The following is a 19,461-nucleotide window of genomic DNA, read 5'->3' on the forward strand; positions in this document are numbered from 1 at the left end:
ATCTATCTATCTATCTATCTATCTATCTATCTATCTATCTATCTATCTATCTATCTATCTATCTATCTATCTATCTATCTATCTATCTATCTATCTATCTATCTATCTATCTATCTATCTATCTATCCATCCATCCATCCATCCATCCATCCATCCATCCATCCATCCATCCATCCATCCATCCATCCATCCATCCATCCATCCATCCATCCATCCATCCATCCATCCATCCATCCATCCATCCATCCATCCATCCATCCATCCATCCATCCATCCATCTAGTCTGTCTGTCTGTCTGTCTGTCTTTATCTGTCTCTGTCGCTCCATCTGTCCGTCATATGAGGAGTAAAGGAGTGCTTGACACTCAAATGAGTGGCATGGACCATGTGAGCCTCAGATCTCTATAATCAGTCACCTGAGCGCTGAGCTCCTGCTGGATGATGATGTGTTTCACAGCATTCTGCCACAGCATTTTTTTCCGCCGCAGCCCAGGGGACAGGGCCGTCGTCAGACAGGCTGGCTCGTGTAGCTCCATAGGGGAGACCTGGGGGGTCTCAGCGAAGGTCACCATGATAACCTCAGCTGACCTCATCTGATGGCGTCAGATCAGGAGGAGGCAGCCTGGAAGATTATCAGAATTCCAACAAGAAGGAAAAACAGTGGTTAGAGTTAAGCAAAATTTGTTTCAGGCTGCAAAGTGCGGTTCTCTCATTAAACACACAATGAGCTTTTTATATGTCAAGCTTCACAAATTAGTTTATGGTTAACATGGTGTATATTTGATATGCTCTAATGAATGATGCTTTTGTGTTCCATCCTGAGAAAAAAGAGCATGTGGCATTTCTGGAGACTGGCCTTTTGGGAGGGGTAAAGGTCAGAAAGATTCACCTCTGCAGTTTTTTGTTTTATTAGTCATTTTAAATATATCTCCTGTGAGACCAAAATGAAATTACTGGAGATAACTTTAAATGTTTAGGCAAAATTAATGTTATGCACAAAATCTCCTTTTGGATTACTACTTTTTGAAAAAAAAAGTCCACCTCTTTATTTATCTCAGCATCACCATCATCATCTCTTCATATTTCACACCAAATTGCTTTAGTGCACGGCTGCAGCTGTACACATTCAGAAATAACGCGCTCCACGTGTTGAAGCGGTGTGTGTCAGAAGAATGACAGCTTTCCGACAAATTATCTTGAGGCTACATTTAGACCTGAGCTGGTTAATGCCAAGGGTTAAACTCCTCCAGGTCCTTCTAGCTCCATTGTCACCTGACTCTCATCACATACCCAAACTTCACAGACTAGATAGGATAAATATATTACTAAATATACAGTTTAAAAAATGTATGTACACATACACGCATACATATACAAGTCGGTACTACAGTATGGAAACATTTTATTTCATGTAACTGTTGATCGCACCGTGATCATTCAAATGAACTCTCACATGGAGGGATCACTCATTATTTGATTTCAGGTACCTATTCACCCGGTTGAATGGATCACAGAAAACAGAAAAATACATCATTAGAAAATACTGTTTTAATGCTGTTTAACCTGATAACAATCCATACACAGATTGGTCAAGGCTATTGGTCTGTGAAAAAAATGTGTGCATGGTTTCAGCACTGACCTTCATTGAGTTACTTTGAATATATCCATCCCTCATGTCCAGTATTCTCCATAGGTATTCAGCCAGCTCATCATAATCCAGTTTTTCCACATGGGAATCATATGAGAGTCTCAGAATTAGGGCACAATCCATTAAGGTCAAATATTGAAGCTGAATAATTTCCTGCAGTGATGAAATGTCCAAAACGAATGAAGAAATAAGAGAAAATAGATTCAGCCAAGATGTGTGGATTGCTCGGACAGGATTGTAGGTCACTAGCTAGGTTTTTTTGAAATGAAGTCAACAACTCGCTGCAGGAGTGAGGATTGCAAAGAGGATTACAGTACTTAGTCAGCAGCCACTCTCACTGGCCGGCAAACCTCAGATCTTTGCCACCAAGACAACGCCAAAATAAACAATGCTGTGAAACCTTTGCCAAGTCATCCAAATAATATAGAAGCAAAGCTGACACGGAAATCTGGAGAATTACGATCAGCGATTTTTCATCTTCTCTCATCTTCTTTTACATGTACTCTAATCCAAATTCTTATATAATCACAGATACTGAAAACATACTTACTAAATCTAGATTGTCTTACTGCTTGTGGGAATCTTTTGAAGACATGAGAAGGTAGGAACAGATGGAAGCAGCCTGGACTCACTAAACAAGGGGTGTCAAGGGTCGTCAGGATTGACCGGACACTCTTAGTAGTTCTTACTTTGAAGAGTGGAGAGAAGTCATTCAGATCTCTACCCACAATGTCCCTGCACATTTTAATGTACTGTAATAGACAAAACCTCAAACACATTAGTGTAAAGTAAATCCAATGAAAAAGAAGAAAACGCTATGAAAGAGGTACCAAAACTTAAACCTCTGAGCCTTCATTAAATGTGCAGAATAGCTTTTGCATGAATTCACTGTGCTTGATTCAAAATTTTCTTCTTGTAATGGGCTACTTTTGCTATTACTTGTGTTCTTGGGCAATTTAAACATTACATAAATAACTGCATCTAAAATCACCAGGACTGCTCTGTCCTATCTGCAGAGCATCCACAGAAGCAGAAGCAGAAGTCCAGAAAAGGGCCACATCTATCATTAGGGACCCCAACCACCCTCAACACAGTCCTTCAGGCCGTAGGTAAAGGAGTCTGAGGTACAGGACATCCAGACTCTTTTTTTCTCTCCACCATCAGACTCCTTAACAGTCCGTTATGTTTCAAAAAAGTTCAACCTCTGGCACATTTTGTTATATCAACAATCTGCTGCTATATCCTTCATGCTCATTGTGCAAATAACTGCCAATATGTAAACATAATATCTGTGATAGTTTGTTATATATATATAATTTTGTATATACAGCATGTTGCTTTTTGAACAACTCTGGCAGAATTACGTGTGGAAGGTAAGTAAGTTTTTCATTGTAAAGAGAAACCCTGTTTCTTTACTGCGCACATGACAATAAACACTTTGAATCCTTGAATTAAATCCTTGAACAACCGCTGGCCAAACTTGGGGAGGCTGCTTCCAGAAGTCGGTTATTTCCTGGACGTCACACGTGTGTTGGCAAATACTACAGTTGGTTCAAGTTAAAAGTTCATGAACTTGTTTTATTATCAAAGCTTTGAGGCTCATGTCAAACAAGCAGCAAGGCTGGTTGGGAGAAGAGAGCAAAACTGGTTGCAGAGGGTTCATATTTATAGCTAGACAAACAGGGGTTGAGCAGAGATGGAGGGTCTAAAAACTGTCATACATTCCTCTTCTCAGAAAGCGGGTGAAACATACATCTACTCAGGAAGTATGGAGTTGTGGTATTTTCAGAGCCTGTGAGGCAATTAAAATGAGATGCTTTAGGTGTAAACCACACAGTTAACACTTATGTGCTACATCCTGTGATATGATCGTATTCTAAACAATTTAGCATCACACGACCTAACAACGGAAGACCTTCCATAAGTTCTATTTTTCCCACTACATACGCGATCCAACGTTTGAATTATTTTCTCCACAGCATCTCAACAGGACATTTGAAACCTGTGGCATCAAATTTTGTCTTAAGTCTTTTCCTTGCTGGATCTGGCTGTATTGTAATTGTCAGTGTTTGTGTGTTCGTCCGTCTGTCCGTTAGTCCAACAAATATCTTTACAACTGTTGCAGATAGAGAGGTGAAAGACAAAGCACACTACTAGGTCAGTGAAGGGGATGAAAATGAGATGATGAACTTGACCTTGAAAAAACTAGGTGAAGGTGAAATTTCAACTTTTGTAAAAATTTTTGCACATATCTCAGGAACCAGATAAGACAGAAAGACAAAACAAAATGCGTTATATTCAGGGAGACAAGGGGATGGAAATTAGATCAAAACCTTGACCTTGAAAAACAGTGTCAAGGTCAAATTTTCACTTTTACAGTTTTTTAGGTACACATCTCTGAAACCTGATGAGATATAATCACAAAGCAAAAAGCAACATTTCAGGAAACCAGAGGCACAATAATGTATAGGTCAGGGTAAAATTTTGAATTCAGGGGTGTTAATATTATGCAAAGGAAAAGACTAAAATATAGTCCATGTACAAATGTATTGACCATCATGTCTTGTGTATTTGTGCTGTTTTCACAAGTTATCCTTCATCAAATTCGGATTCTCCTGCAGCAATTAAGGTTTACTTCTCGATTGTAGACTTTTCTTTCAAATAAAAGAATCAGAAACAGATCAAAAAGGGAAGAACAGCAAGAACAGCTAGCAAATTGAAGCAGACATTTGGATGTTTGTTTTATGATAATAAGCCCTGCTGGTCCGATAGCATCAGCAGCCCGTGGTCCCTATGGCCGTAAGCTGGTTAAAGTTTCTGAGACTTGCTTTGCTAATTGTGTTCTGGCAGAGGACTAGGTCCCTAAGGCTGATCTAATGAGTTGCCATCTGTCCCACCATAATTCAGCTCAGACCTTTCTTGCTGATTAGAGTATGTCTATAAATAGCCACTGGGTCTTAGGCAACTTACTATAACAGCATTGCATCAGCATACGTCTTTGACACTTGGCAAATATTCAGAAGGCACTAATGAAAGTGTTAAATAAGAGGTCAGTGTTACTCATGACAATGAAAGGAATAACTAAGTCGTTTCAGATCTATAACATAACCTTTGTGTTCATAATGAGTAATTCAGTTAATGACTGCAGATCAACTTTACTCTTCATGTTCAATCTGTAATTATATGTTGTCACTTAATTTGAAGACACGACCAGCTTGCGTCCACCTGAGGGAGGTGTTGAAATGAATTAGTCAGCCAAGAGAAGAAATCAGAAGCTAATAAGCACCTTAGCTGTCCATTGTAATCAGATGATCCTCATGTAGCTGGTGGACACGTTGGACAGAAAGTCAAGTTAGCAAGAGTTTTTGCTAAATTATTTATTTATTGACAATTCGGACATTTCCCTTCTCATAAAACCTTTAAAATGTTCTATTAAAAATAAATATCTGAAAAACTGACAAAAAGTTTTATGAAACCATAAGCACTTAAGACGCTCTTCCTCTTACTGAGTAGACCTGATTTTTAAAGACAAGAACAAATATGGAACGACGAGTAAAGAGCACTAAAGCAAAATTACTAATTATCTTACAGGAGTTATTGATTCTTTCAAAGATGCAAGGCTAACTTCAGTGTTAGGACCTCTTTAAAGTGAATGTAAAGGCTACTAATTTACTGTTGTAAAACCTCTTTTGACTGTGCACATAGCCTGTCAAAATTGATAAACATCACATTAAAGGTTCATCTGGGGGTCCCCAAACCCGGGGGGAGCCTCAGCTTGTTCCCAGTATACTGTCCAATATGATAATGCATCAACACCAGTGGAGGATTTAGGCTGACTGAGGGCTGACAAAAATAAATGAAAGGAGCCAGCTATATCCTTTGGGCACAGGCACACAAGTCATCATGATACATTTGTGATGAAAGAGTTACAAATCCAGGTAAACACGACTTACTTTTATTACATGACAGATGTTATCAGTTCTATACCTATGATATTGAAGCACACAGGTAACTTATTTATTTAACACTTCTCCAGCATGCTGGCCATCGTTTTCTGCAAAGCTCTGAAAAACATCTTCAGCTCTTGCACGGAAATACAATAACTGGCAGTGACAAACATTTTTTACCATGACAACTTCCCAGACCCCTCTGTTTTGAGCTTGTTCTTAAGCATCATTAGCTCAAGCTAAGCAAGGTGGAATTATCCCAGGTTTCACGCCAATGACCATCTTATGGGATGGCTGAACACATAAAGAGATTCCAGTAGCACTGTGTATAGGAGGACAAAAATACAGTGTCATGGAAGACCTGGTGGCTTAGTGGGATTAAAAGACCCTGGAATATGAGGCATTGGAACACTCAAATCATAGCATATTCCATTCAAAAAAACTCCACATTTAGACAAAAGATTAGTTGCCACATCAAATACACCATTCATGATATATTGCACTGAAAAAACTGCATTTATAGATTCTCTTTTGCACTGACTGATCAATGGATAAGGACGTGCCTGATTGTGTTGATTTGATTCATTCAATTGTAATGTATATAACTAAACATGAACAGTTTTGCAAACTCAGTTAACAGTGAAACAAATAAATTCCTTGGTTGACTGTAATAAATAGTCACTCATGTACTATACTGTAGCACAATTTTGAGATATAATAATTCTAATTTTAAGCCAATTCATACTTGATTGCATTTCAGAGGGAAATATTGTGTTTTTATATTACCTTTATATATATTAATATTTGACACTGCATTATACAAATAGTCTACCTGATTTATACAAAGCAGTTTATTTGTCTAAATGTCTTAAGTTCCCTACTTACAAACTGAATCACGGGTCAAACAAAGAAATTTATTTTAATATGCCAGTACAACAGTGTGTAAAGAAAATCTACATAATCTGAATTTTTGTTTTGAAAAGGTTTAAAAAAAAAAAAAAGTTCATTCTATTGACAATGCGTATGAACTTTTACTTGACAGCACAAATATATTCTTGTGCTAAAGTAAAGCATCAGAGTATTTCCCCACTGAACTAATCACTTATTACAGTCAATTTAAGTTGACTTGCTTAGATGGCACATTAATTAAAAAAAAAAAACATTAAAACTTCAGCTTAACTTTCATGAAGTGATCAACAATATCTATATGTCCATTTTACAAGTGTGTGCAATCAAAAATATAATTAGTAAAATTTATGTCGGAAAACATTGGTCAAATATTTGTATTTGTGGTTACTTTCAGATATTTCCTCGTCAACAGGAGAGAACGTGTTTTCACCGGAGCTGAATAAGAGTCCGTGAACGTTACACAGCTAGCGCGACGCAGGAGCAGCTGCTAGCTGAAGAACGACTCACCGGTCCGGCCAATGTACGGTTAACTGGCTCACGTCAACTTTCGTCTCGCTGGTTGACGACTGCTATCCATATGCCAAACATTTTATGGAATTTAAATTTGCTCACTGCATGGTAAGTAAAGATCTCCTGTAGTTCAGATAAGTGCATCCAGGGCTTCTAAATATGATAGCATATTTAGCTGCCATCATATATGGATGCTAATAAATGGGGGCCAGCATTCATCCGTTTGTTTAGCTTCTTGGCTAAACTTGATGGAAATGAAGGAAAAGGCTGAAGTACAAATGAAACTACATGAAAGCCCGGGACAGCTAGCATAAGTAACAACAGCTTTTAAATAATGTGATAAATGTCATAGCTTTTATGTTCGTGTGTCAAGATATGAGCCATTACAATGCTTTTTGTCGTTGCTTGGGTGAACGTCAACACTTTTTCTTTTCTGTGTCATGATATTCTAAAATATGTTCTGGTGATTTTGGTGTACTAACTCTCATAGGCCAAACGTAATCCAGCGGTTTTCCTGATTTTGGAAGCGGTGGTGGAGGCTCAGTGAGGGGCTGTAGTACCACCAATCTAACCGCCGCTGTGAGCTGGAAGACCTACGCCGCCTTGTGACGGTTATCCAACATGACAGGTGGGCAGAACGATCACTCTCCAGAACACCATCTAAACCCTCCAAAGGTGGATTACACTAGAGGCGGACTGCTCAGGAAATTAAAATGCGTTAGATGAGCCACCTAACCCAAATCCACAGCAACTGAGTGCTGATTGTAAAAGTGTTTTTCATAAGTGCTCTTGGTGTGTGTGTGCGTGTGTGTGTGTGTGTGTGTGTACATGTATTATACTTCTGTTGTTGTGTGTATTATTTCTGGTTTTATGGAGATAACACTCACCATATTTGCTCGATGGCTTCATTCCTTGAACTTCAAGCCCACTGCCTGAATGGCTGTTCCACAGCGCTCCTCTCTCTGCCTCTCCATCCTGTTCTCTGTATATCTCTCTGTCTCTCTCACCCACAGTGCGACTTGGGTGGATAGTGAGATCCATTGTATCAGGGACATGTTTATTAATGAGACAGTCGCACATGGAGAGAAGATGTGCTGCTCGAAAAGACTAATCGTTAATCTCTTTGTTAATACGGTCAATCTCTGCATGTACTAACAGAAATTAATCAGAAGCCTCAAGACAGTGACACAGGAGTTGGTGTTTAGAGGGGACTGCAGTTGCATTTGTGAGTTTGTTTGAGTCTGAAACTTTGCTAAGTAGTTTGAGCTTGAGAAAGGAATGTACCTCTGTTTTTTGTGTGGATGTAGCTGACTGAATCAGGTTTTGTATTTAGCCTATCTGGCAAAGAACTTCGGAATTTCCCGATTTTTTAAAATTTGCTTATTGTCAGCATTGATAACTTAATTTTAAGAAAGTTAAAAACGTAACAAAAGAATCCCAAATATTTAGTCTGTAACCTGTCTTACATGCAAGAATTTGGATTTGTTTGTACGTTTTCTTGCATTTTGAGTACTCTGGTGTGTCTCTGAGTGTGCTGCCTGTGAGCTGCAGTGCATTTGTTTGCCTGCCATGCCCTTGCCTGCTCCTGATGTCCCGGCCTCTCAGAGGCTGGCACTGGACTGTCACACTCTTCTAGACCATCGTGTTGGCAAGGGTAAGTGAGGACACATCTCCTCTGTTTTCTTGCTGGCTCCTTCCCTTTCTGAGTGGAAGGAGCCACTTTAATGCAATATTTTATTAAAGATGTTGCACTCTTCCATTTGATAGTATGATGATAAAATGCTCAACAAAAAATACGTGAGGGAATATATTTGGCCTGTCACTTTCTCAGAGCTGCGTTCTGTTGTGTAAAACTGATCTCAATTCATAGTTTGGAGAGAGTGTTTGACTTGGCCAACATCAGAAGGAGTGTAGACTGATTGTCTGTAGTGATGATTGAAGGGCAATTGCTTTCCATATTTTTTGTGTGTGGTCATTATTTGAAAATGAAAACAAAACTATCCAAATGAAACGATGTTGTCCATTGTCAGAATCAGCCCAGAGATGAACAACTACATTTTAAAAAGTCGGCCAACACAAAACATTTTTAATGCAAATCCCTATTACATTGAAGTGGATCTAATGCAATGCATTCTGTTTCCTTGTTCAGTCAAAAGCAGAACACTTTCAGTAAGTGCAAGACAGTGATGACCAAAATCAATTACCAAACTAGGATCTAGACTTTCTTTGTAAGATGGCTCTGTGGAAAATTAATGCAAAGGTATTGATTATGATTTCAATAAAAGGAAAAATGAAGTATACACTCAAAATGTTAAGTAAGCATGCATTTAATAAAAAGGACACAGAGAAGAACATTGCGGCATAGCAATGAGTATGAGGGAATGATTTGAATGCTAGGTCATGTGAGGCATCACTGCAGGTGAGCCTCTGTCATTGGAGAGGGGTGAGCCAGCTGCTGTGATGAACTTATGAAAATCAAGCCTGTGAGAGAGTGATTTATCAGTAGCATCTCCAATACTTTCCAGTTTTAGTGTTCAGCCTTTTAATAATTCAAATTTCATCAAGCATTCTTGCATAATGACCCGTTTTCTGCTGTTTTGCCATATGAACTAATTCTGAAATAAAAGGCTGATTTGTTTGCGGTATCCACCAGACAGCCATTGTGGATGTCAGAACAAAATATTCACTTCCAACTTTGGCAAAATGAAAATGGGAGAAAACCAAATTTTGTTGTGAGCTTTGAAAATGGAAGCAAATGTAGAAAGAAAAACCTAAAGGTAAAGCAGCAAGCATGCTAAGATTGATGACAGTGAGGAGGGAGAGAGTGATGCTGGCAGTGGGTGGAGAGAGAGAGAGGAAAGGCAATAGAGTGAGTGGGAGGTCCTCTCCCTTTCAATCACTGGTGTAGATTTCTCTTTTATTTTCCCGTACTACCCTCCTTTCTCTATTCCTATCTCCACAGCTGAGAAAAATAATGTGTGTGTGCATGCATGCCAGCGTGCGTGTGTGTGTATGCATGTGCCTGTATATGAATTCTGCTCATCCCCCTTTAGATGGAGCAGTGTAGCAGAAGACGAACAGGAAAATCCAAGGTCATAAATGCATGCGCCGCTGTGACGTTGGGTTACAGCCCCCTTTTGTGTGTGTGCGTGAGTGTATACGCCAGCCCATGTGTGTATATCTTCACAGCGGGGAGAGTGTGTGTAATTCATTGCATCGAGCCAGGCTCTGCACCAATCACGCTGCACATTTTTGCTTCGCACACGTGCAGGCATTTATCTCAGTGTGTCTGTTGCGACTGAAACTGCATTGAGGAAGCATACGCATTTTGTAGAGAGACTCCAACATCACGATCGATGTATGGTAAGAATGGCGTACATTTCATTGTGTGTTTGTGTGCGGTCTGAGCTGTGTGATCATGAAAGCACGTTCAGCCAGTTTTCCTACATTCTACAAACACTTTTCCTCGTAACGTTTTTGTCAGACTGCAGCCGTCTTCTGAGTTTAATGTCTCCCTGAAGCTCATAACTGCAACTTGGATAAAAATGAAGATACCGCTCTGTTAAAATTATTTGAATTGGAGACACAATCTTGAAGATGTTTATCTTTGGTAATGGATACTTATTTTGTTTTTTCTTTTGTCTTTCAACCAAATTGTTTCCTGATTTGATGTGGTAAAATTGTGCTCTCTGCACTCTTAACACGTTGACTATTTGCTCTTATTCACTCTGTGAAATAGACTCTAAGATGTTTAAGTTCCAGGGTTTTTTTTGTAAGTATTCCTTCAAATTTATACATCTGCAAAAACAAAAACTGGGATGTACTATATGTACTGTCAAAATATAAAATGTAGATACTTGATATGTTGGTAAAATGCATTGTGACAAAAAGGTCTTGTTGTCATTCTTACTTGCTAGTGTTACTGGAAGATATTGCTGATCAGTGATTAGTCCTGAGTAAATTAATGAGGTTAAAGAGTATTGATAGAAAAAGATGTTGGTTTGTTGGCTAATGGTTTATCAACTGATGCTACACCCTGGAAGTTCAAGCTGGTTTCAGCAGTATTGAACAGCTGAACCGCTGCATTGATACGATCCCTCGTAGCCCAGTTTCACTGCCTGTCTGATTCATGGTGTGTTGGATTGGCCTGGTGTCACAAGGATTTGAAGGCAGCTGGGTCTGATCATCAGTGTGGTGGTCACATTATACAGGCCGTGGTTGCTGCTTACCACACTGGATCAGAAGTGGGTTTTAAATTGGACTCAGTGCACATTGATTGAAGGTTAAGATAAGATAAGATAAAGGACCTTTATTGTCCCACAGTGGGGAAATTTGTGCGATCGTGGCAGCAGGGGGGGGGGGGGGGTCAAACATAAATAGTTAAATAATATACATACATATTAACATCTGCAACATATGAAATTTACATATTCACATATTGGAAACATATTAACATATATCATATTATCCGAATGTACATTATATTTACACACCAAAAAAAGAATATACACTACAGGCTGGTTTTTACACTGATCATCCGGAGTTAGAACGTTGTGTTCTTTGAGTTTGGTGAGTTGTTGTAGTTCCCTGAGTTCTTTGAGTGGTCTGCTGGGAGGACGGCTGGTTGTACAGTCTGACAGCCGTGGGCAGGAAGGACCTGCGATAGCGTTCCCTCACGCATCTCGGGTGAAGCAACCTATCGCTGAAGGAGCTCTCCAGTGATGTCAGTGTGCCCTGTAGAGGGTGGGAGTGGTTCTTCATCATTGATGACAGCTTGTTTGTCATCCTCCTCTCCACCACCACCCCCACTGAGTCCAGGGAGCATCCTAGGACAGAACCCGCCTTCTTAATCAGCCTGTCCAGTCTCTTCCTGTCGGCCGCAGTGATGCTGCTGCCCCAGCAGACCACCCCATGAAAAATAGCTGAGGCTACAACCGTGTCATAAAAGGTCTTTAGGAGTGACCCCCGCACTCCAAAAGACCTCAGCCTCCTGAGCAGATAGAGTCTGCTCTGACCCTTTTTATAAAGTGAGTGACTGTTGGTGCTCCAGTCCAGTTTATTGTTGAGGTGAACACCCAGGTACTTGTACGAGGACACCACCTCAATGTCCGTACCCTGGATCTTCACCGGTGTAACCGGGCAGCGTGATCGCCTGCGGAAATCCACCACCAGCCCAAGGTTGACAAATAATGTAATCATGCTGAAAATGTGCATGCAGTATATTAGAGTGATGGCCTCAATATGCAAGAGGAGGGGCTCATCGTGATGAGAGAAAGGGGGATGTCATCATATTATGCTTGTTAATGCAGTGAATTTAAATAGCTTCACTTCCTTATTACCTGAATGACAAAAATCCACACCCACTTCCTGCTCACTCTTCCTTTAATGCACTTAGCCTCACGATAGTCGCCAAATCTTCATATCGCTGTGTGACAGCTTATGCGCATATTGCTCGACTGTTCAGCTTGTTTTCATACATCATTTGCATACACTCTCCCCACTTCTTGTCTTGTTCTCACTGCAAATTTTTTGTGCTTGTTCTTCACAGTTCAAGGATGCCATTCTTTGTTCTTTGTCAATTTTAAAAATAGCTAACTTGGTCTGTGTCTCCCCCATCTTCTTACATAAGAATACCCTTAAAGGCAACAGGCTTTGCATCATGAAAAGTGTTGTGAATTTTTTGGTGTTAGGACTAAACATATTTACCCTCTCTTGTCAGTTACATTTTTGGTTGTAACATAGAAGCTTGTAGTTGCAGACATGAAGCTTCTGGATGCTATGTGCTTGTAAATAGTTTGACTGTAGATTTAGTAGATTTAGTGACTTAGATTTAGATGTTAATTCAAGTAATTCACTTTGGTTTGTGTTATGCTATTGTCCGGCCTTGATTTGTCTGTCTTTCTGCATTTAAGCAAGATTCTTCATAATTTTAAATAAAGTGATTGTGCTCAATCACATTTTTCTTTCAGAGCTTTTAGCCCTGATTTTGTCACTTCAGCATGCAGTTTTATTTCTCCCCCTCTCCAGCGCTCTCCTGTCCTGGCCTGAAGTGGAGTCGTTAAGCTGACATCCTGTGGGAAATGGAGAGTGTAATCTGTTAATGTACCAGCCTATTGTTACAAGAGCAAAAATAGCATTGTGATTGGCTGACACCTTGCTGTGGTGATTTGAGAGGTAGACCTGGCACATGTGTTTTAGATACACACTTTAATGTGTTCTCCGTTAGCGTATCACAAAGCACATAATCAGCAAAATAAGCAACAGAACAGATTCAAGTTCTCATCGGTGATACAACAGGCTGCAGGAATGTCCGCCTTCTTTATTATCTTGCTATGTTAACTAAAAACCCATAATTTATTGTTCTTCTGAGTCTTCCTCCGCACTGTGTGTGATCGTCAGCTCACTGTCCAGCCCCTAAACGTTGTGCAGCTCGCCATAGAGAGTGGGTGGATTTCGTGAGGCCCCCTGTGCGCATTTCAACACTGATGTCCACAGTCCTGTCCACCCACTTTGTTGTATTCTCTTAGCTTTTTGTACACTATCACCAGAAAATCTAAACAACTCTTTCTTCTTTTACACCACTGAAGATAATTCTACTGCTGGCAGAGAGGGCAGGCTAGCTTGGTCCTGGACAGTGAAGTTCCAATAAGTAGCATTAATGCATGACTCATTCAGTGCATCGCTGTCCTACTCCCCACCACACTTCTATCTCTCTCTCTCTTTTTCTTTAACTGCTTTTATCTCTGTCCCCCTCTGGCTTCCACCCTGTCCTCTGTACAGTTTCAACTTGCTGGATTTTCATTAATTCAGCTTGTTTCTCCTACAGCAAAGCCCTGGACAAATTGACCAATGAGGAGATAAAGCCTTAGATGAAGGCAGGGTGGGTGAGGGAGGAAGAGACAGAGGGAGATCAGGAGGCAGAGGTTTTATTGTTGTTGGAGGTAATGGAGGAGAGAGGTGCAACACTATGAATAGTCACATAGCTCTCAGAGATGAACCTGAGCTGCTGCTGCAACCTTCAGCAGAACTTTACAGAGGCCTTCAGATGGTCACTGACAAGATGCCAGAAGGCTAGAACACAGAAATCTGTGGGTCATACACTAATCATAGAGCTGCTGATTTGATCTTCGGCTCGTCCCACCCACAGGTTGGACTGGCCTTTGACAGGACATTTGCTCCTCATGGGCAGACCATGAAGTCAGTGCCATAATGATAGACAAAATGTGAAGTTTTCAGAAAAAAGAGTAAATGTATAATTTACTACCTTTTGGACCTCCTCTTTTGATATAAAAGATATGTACAGTTCCCCTAGAGCTGACAGATTCTGATCAAATGAGAGATTTTCCTTTTGTCTTACACTTTTATTTGTGATTTTGAACATATTCTTTTCATCATGCTGAAATCTATCAATGTATGAATGTCAATATGAATGTCTATCAATATGAACTAATGTATGTATGTCCTGTGATCTAAAATTGAAATAATAGGCTGATAAACAGAAAAATCTATCTCAATATGTAGATAGGAGACTTTAAACTTTAATTGAATTGGCTGAATATCTATTGGTTGCATAAAACCTTCAAACAGGCTGGTTGTCATAGCATATAATCATAATTTTTTGAAGTTCAGTGACAATTGTTTTTTGAAACAAATGTACAAAAATACAAGCCAATTTAGTGTTCAAAATTGTCATTAAGTAAAGTACTGTACTCAACTAGATTTTCTTTCATTGCATTCTGCATTGCAAAATTCTATGACCAGTTTGTATTCATGCTTCTGTATACATTAAAAAAACTTTTTGAAGTCAGTTTGTTCTAATTTGTCATAATTGTAGCAGTCTTCTTTGTGATACCTGTGTGGAAGGTTCCCAGTTGATATTTTATTATAGTTTTATTATAAAGTTTAAGGTGTGCAGCAGGCTCGAGTGAAAACTGTTCATCTGAGACACTTAGCTGTCGCTGGCTGCTTTATGAGGTCATCCATTTCTGGTGGTACATTACAAATGACATTTGTTTATTTTGGGGTCACGAGGGAGAATCAACTATGTTGGAATTAAATACAGTAGGTTTTAGAGCTGTATCAAAAAAAGTAATGACTAATGAAATATTTTTCCTTGGAGAGACAGGAAGGAAGGAAGGAATAGATGCTGTTTTGTGCAGATTGTTTGACTTTAGTCTCATGTGTGATAAAGAGATGCTTACAGCGACGTTGCCTACATGATGACCAACTTTTGACTGCTGATCTCAAATTGTCACATGTGAACAAGTGATCATAATTCCTGTGCACAGTTTTATGCTGACTTAAATGGAGGCTATCCCTATTCTGTATGCTTTCGTTCTCCGAGGAATCCCTCATGACTCACCACTGCTGAATTCCCTGGACCAATCACATTTCAGCTCTCTCTTTCTCTCTTGCAAAGTCAGAAAAATCAGTGTTCGGTGTGTTGCTTTTCCTTTCAGGACCTACGTGAGTCCACTGGGAGAGGACGGTGTGTGTTTGTATGAAAATTGTTACGATGAGTAGTTGTGACCACATTCTCTTCCATATCTGTCACTCGTCAGATACCTTTGCACAGAGGTGGTAGACAGATAGGCTTTAAAATCTTAATGTATTGGGAATTAATAATGCCAGTGTTGACCTTTGGACTTTTAATTCAGCATTTTATAAATATTAACATTTATACAATACGTACTGTATAATATACCACAAACTGTGGTTTTACTCAGTTTGTGGAAAGCTTTTCATGGAGTATTTGTAGTCCATCTTGTTTCCTGCTTCAGTAGCTCTACATGTATTTTCTCTTCCTGTCTGAACAGGCAGGATGACTCCACCTGTAGACATGAAAGTAACAATGTGCTGTTACAAGAGACGTTAACTGGAGTACAGACTATTGTCAATATTTGCTAGTGAGCCTGCACAAACAAACCTTTTTTTCAGCACTGAATTTTCCACCTGTGAATGTGAAGTTGTTAATGGTGTCTAACTCCTAGTTATCACAAGTCATAACCCCAAACCTCATTATTTTGCAATTTCCATGTGACATTCTAATTTTTAAAAAAATTGCATTTCTGTCATTCAAAATGCAGGAATTCCTTTAACCAATCCTCGTTCTCTTTCCTCCCTCCTGTTTTCTCACCTCTCTTCTTCAGGGGTTTGTGGATGTTGCGGGGCACTCAGGCCTCGGTACAAGAGGCTAGTCGACAACATCTTCCCAGAAGACCCAGAGGTGAGAATACTGCTGCTTTGTTTTTTTTGGCCAGCCTGTCACCACCCAATGGCTATGTTTGTTATTTGAATGAGGGCTTTTCTCCATTCCCCTTAATTATGGATAGAAATAATTGTGTAATTGGGTCTGTCTTTCTAGTGTAATTGCCTTATTGAAAGAACAATTCTCATCAAACACATACAGAGATGAACACGTAACACACAGTGAGGAACTATGTGCTGCAGCAGATTTGCCTTGAAGCTTGCCCCCTGAAGTCTTCTGGATGGTAAATTTAAATGTCATGTTTGATTTTCTTCAAATTTAGCAATAATCAAGTACACATAGTACGAAAACAACTCCATTAAAGCGGTTGGTGTCACACCTCACACCTCGTTCTGATGCAGATTTCAGATGACTCATACAGACAATTAATTTTGGTGGAGAAGATATGATGCAGAGGAAAACTGTTGCTGCAGTGACCCACTTTACATGGAAGATCTGCTGCTAAAACTGCAATACATGGGACATACTGGTGCATGACACTTCATGTCCCTGTTTTGTTTTGGTGTATAGAGTTATACCTGCTAATTGTTCTGCAGGCTTTTCTACTCGGAGACAAAAGAGCTACAACATGACTGACTCTGAATGAATAAATATTAAAAATCAACTTCTCTTTCTTGCCAACTGAAATATCATGGCTGTATGACTGATAACGGGTTCCAGGATGGCTTTGAGAGGCTGCTGGATGCGCAGCTATCGTCCTGTGCAATCTCAGGAAATGTACACTCATAGTGAGGCTCCTGTTTCACTTAGGTGTGCCAGTAAGCTATGGTAATGAACCAGACTGCACTATAGCAAGTAATGGAATAAGGCAATCATTTAAACGTTAAAGGATGGACTGCATTTCCTGCCACCACACATAAAAATAGCTGCTGTGGAAACAGACAATTTTTGCTGTGGACACAGAGCCAGTCAGTTCAGTCCAGATGATTAACCAGCAGTTCTCCTTTCAGTCTCCTGCAAGTATGGTGATACCTTTAAGGCTTTTTAACAGAAAACGTTATGCTCCTTTGAGATGATCACCGCTTGGAGTAGGTGGTAGTGTCCAGGATAATGACACAGTTGCAGTCAAGATAAGTTTCCAGCAACCTTCAGGCTCTACAGAAAGATGGAAAAAGCTTCATTCTGAGAAATGTCATTCCAGTTTAGTGAAATGCTGTCTGACCAATCTGTTCATCTTTTACCCTGTCACTGATAATATTCAACAATCATATGATCATGCCTCTGAAGATACACCTCCATATTACTCGTTATAGGCACTTCATGAGATCCATGTGTAATGCAAGCTGAATTTATTCAGCTTCTCTAATGAAGGTTATAAATCACACAACAGTTATCCTATTGCCAGAAATTAAAGACCAATATTAGACTAATAAATTCAAAATCACTTAAGTGAAAAACAAAAATTTAGAAAGATCAGCTGTGTGAGTGTTTTTGTTGTTGTTTAGTGATCTGACCTATCTGTTTGTGTCTAACATTTCACAAATGCGGAAACTCTTTTGTGCTGGGTCTCTTTGTAAGTAATGCATTATGATTAAATCATTGGTCTATGTATCCCAGTATTTTCTTATTTTGTGTGGACTTATTTTGTGTGGAATAGCCGTCTGCAAGGTGCTTGAGCATGTGTAACTAATATAATCCAGCCAGTCACGTCTCCATCAGATTGTAGTTTTATCAAACCCTACATATTACACATGGGCAGAATTTCCCATCCTTCTTGGGACTGGCTGTTTTGGTGCTGATCTGAATGTAAACAGGATCTCAGAGGACGATAGATGGATTTAGCGCTGTACTCCCCAGACAAGCTGAACAGCAGTGAAGTAGGTCAAGGGGAAAGTAGGAGGTGAAACTTAGTGATATAGTTTTGTGCTTACACTTTGGGTTTAGCTATCAGAACCCCCTCAGCTAGCTTCCTCTATGCTTGGTGGACATGTTTACATGCAGTTTGAGAATGACCAAAACAAGCCAGTGAAACTAAGATTTCTTATCTCTCTTTTCTGTGTCTTCCTCCTCCTTATTCCTGTCCCTCCCATAGGATGGACTGGTGAAGGCCAACATGGAGAAGCTGACATTTTACGCCCTGTCAGCTCCAGAGAAACTTGACCGTATCGGAGCCTACCTGTCTGAGAGATTGTCAAGGGATGTGGCCAGGCACAGATATGGGTGAGAATATCAAAGCAGTTTCAGCTGCCTCTGCACTGGCAAATGCTTTTTTGCGGCCATTATTTATTCCTTCCCACATATCAACTTATCTGTTATGAATTCAGCACAATTAAGCTAATGCATTCAAATCCTGGGAAGTTTAGCCACACAGATGGAGTGGCAGTTGCAGGATCATTGACAGTGATGCTTCTGTACACTCTGTACTTAGTTCATATGCCACAGAAGTTGTTGTCTTTTCATTAGTCATGACGAGTACATACTGTGGTAATTTCTACCAATGCAAACAGCCCGCACAGATTGTATTTTCATTTGGTAGAGATCAGCTGATGTCTGTTCAGTGCACAAAGCTGCAATGTTGCTTATAATTTGGTTTCTGCTGCTTTGTGCAAATTCATATATAGAATATATAGGTGCCATCCTCATTGTGCCTCTTTTTCCTCCTGTTCAGATATGTGTGTATAGCCATGGAAGCGCTGGATCAGCTGCTGATGGCCTGCCACTGTCAGAGCATCAACCTGTTTGTTGAGAGTTTCCTCAAGATGGTGCGCAAATTGCTAGAGTCCGACAAACCCAGCCTGCAAATCCTAGGAACCAATTCTGTGAGTTTCTGGCATGGCATTTGTAGTTAGTAACATATAGTTTTACAGTTTCGTCACAGCTAAGTCGAAGAAACAAAGCAATGACCCTGAAGGCTTTATTTGCATTTATTTTGAAGACTTTGTTGAGTGTGAAAAGTTTGTACAATGAAATTACATTATTCAATCGAATCCTTTTAGACCTGGTGGTAAGAGCTGATAGAGGTATGCACAAGTACCAAAGGTTTGATCATTTATTGTCTTGTGACACACTAAAAGCAAAGTGATCCCGAGGGGAAGGTTTTTAGATAGAGGTCCAAAAATGAAGCTTATTAGGATAGTTTAGGGGCCATTGTTAAGTCTGCATCACCTACCTGCTCTTCCTCTCTCATTATCACCATCACCTGCTCTCTTTTTCTTCCCTTGTCCCGTCACTTCTTTTCCA

At 39.8% G+C, this 19,461-nt stretch overlaps 2 protein-coding genes across 5 annotated transcripts in view; one reads left to right on the forward strand and one right to left on the reverse strand.

Annotated features, from left to right (window-relative positions):
* si:dkey-206f10.1 (adenylate cyclase type 8) overlaps positions 1-7,985 on the reverse strand; it is an 18,755-nt gene extending 10,770 nt beyond the window's left edge. For 2 of the 3 annotated variants that reach the window (XM_068342166.1, XM_068342164.1), the window contains exons 1-2: positions 1,639-1,901; positions 416-621 (exon numbers count right to left, since the gene is read on the reverse strand). In XM_068342166.1, coding sequence (XP_068198267.1) covers positions 416-592 — 177 coding nt within the window. In that variant the 5' untranslated portion in view covers positions 593-621; positions 1,639-1,901. Of the gene's footprint in view, positions 1-415; positions 622-1,638; positions 1,902-7,900 lie in introns of those variants that run through there. The other variant, XM_068342165.1, reaches the window with a different exon arrangement.
* The window catches only part of LOC137613188 (protein EFR3 homolog B), a 28,939-nt gene continuing 16,455 nt past the window's right edge, over positions 6,978-19,461 (forward strand). The window contains exons 1-5 of one of the 2 annotated variants that reach the window (XM_068342168.1): positions 6,978-7,121; positions 7,504-7,641; positions 16,163-16,239; positions 18,314-18,441; positions 18,890-19,040. In XM_068342168.1, the coding sequence (XP_068198269.1) occupies positions 7,635-7,641; positions 16,163-16,239; positions 18,314-18,441; positions 18,890-19,040 (363 nt within the window). In that variant the 5' untranslated portion in view covers positions 6,978-7,121; positions 7,504-7,634. Of the gene's footprint in view, positions 7,122-7,503; positions 7,642-10,239; positions 10,377-16,162; positions 16,240-18,313; positions 18,442-18,889; positions 19,041-19,461 lie in introns of those variants that run through there. The other variant, XM_068342169.1, reaches the window with a different exon arrangement.

The sequence above is a fragment of the Antennarius striatus genome, chromosome 19, assembly GCF_040054535.1.
Source record: "Antennarius striatus isolate MH-2024 chromosome 19, ASM4005453v1, whole genome shotgun sequence".
Classification (NCBI taxonomy): Eukaryota; Metazoa; Chordata; class Actinopteri; order Lophiiformes; family Antennariidae; genus Antennarius; species Antennarius striatus.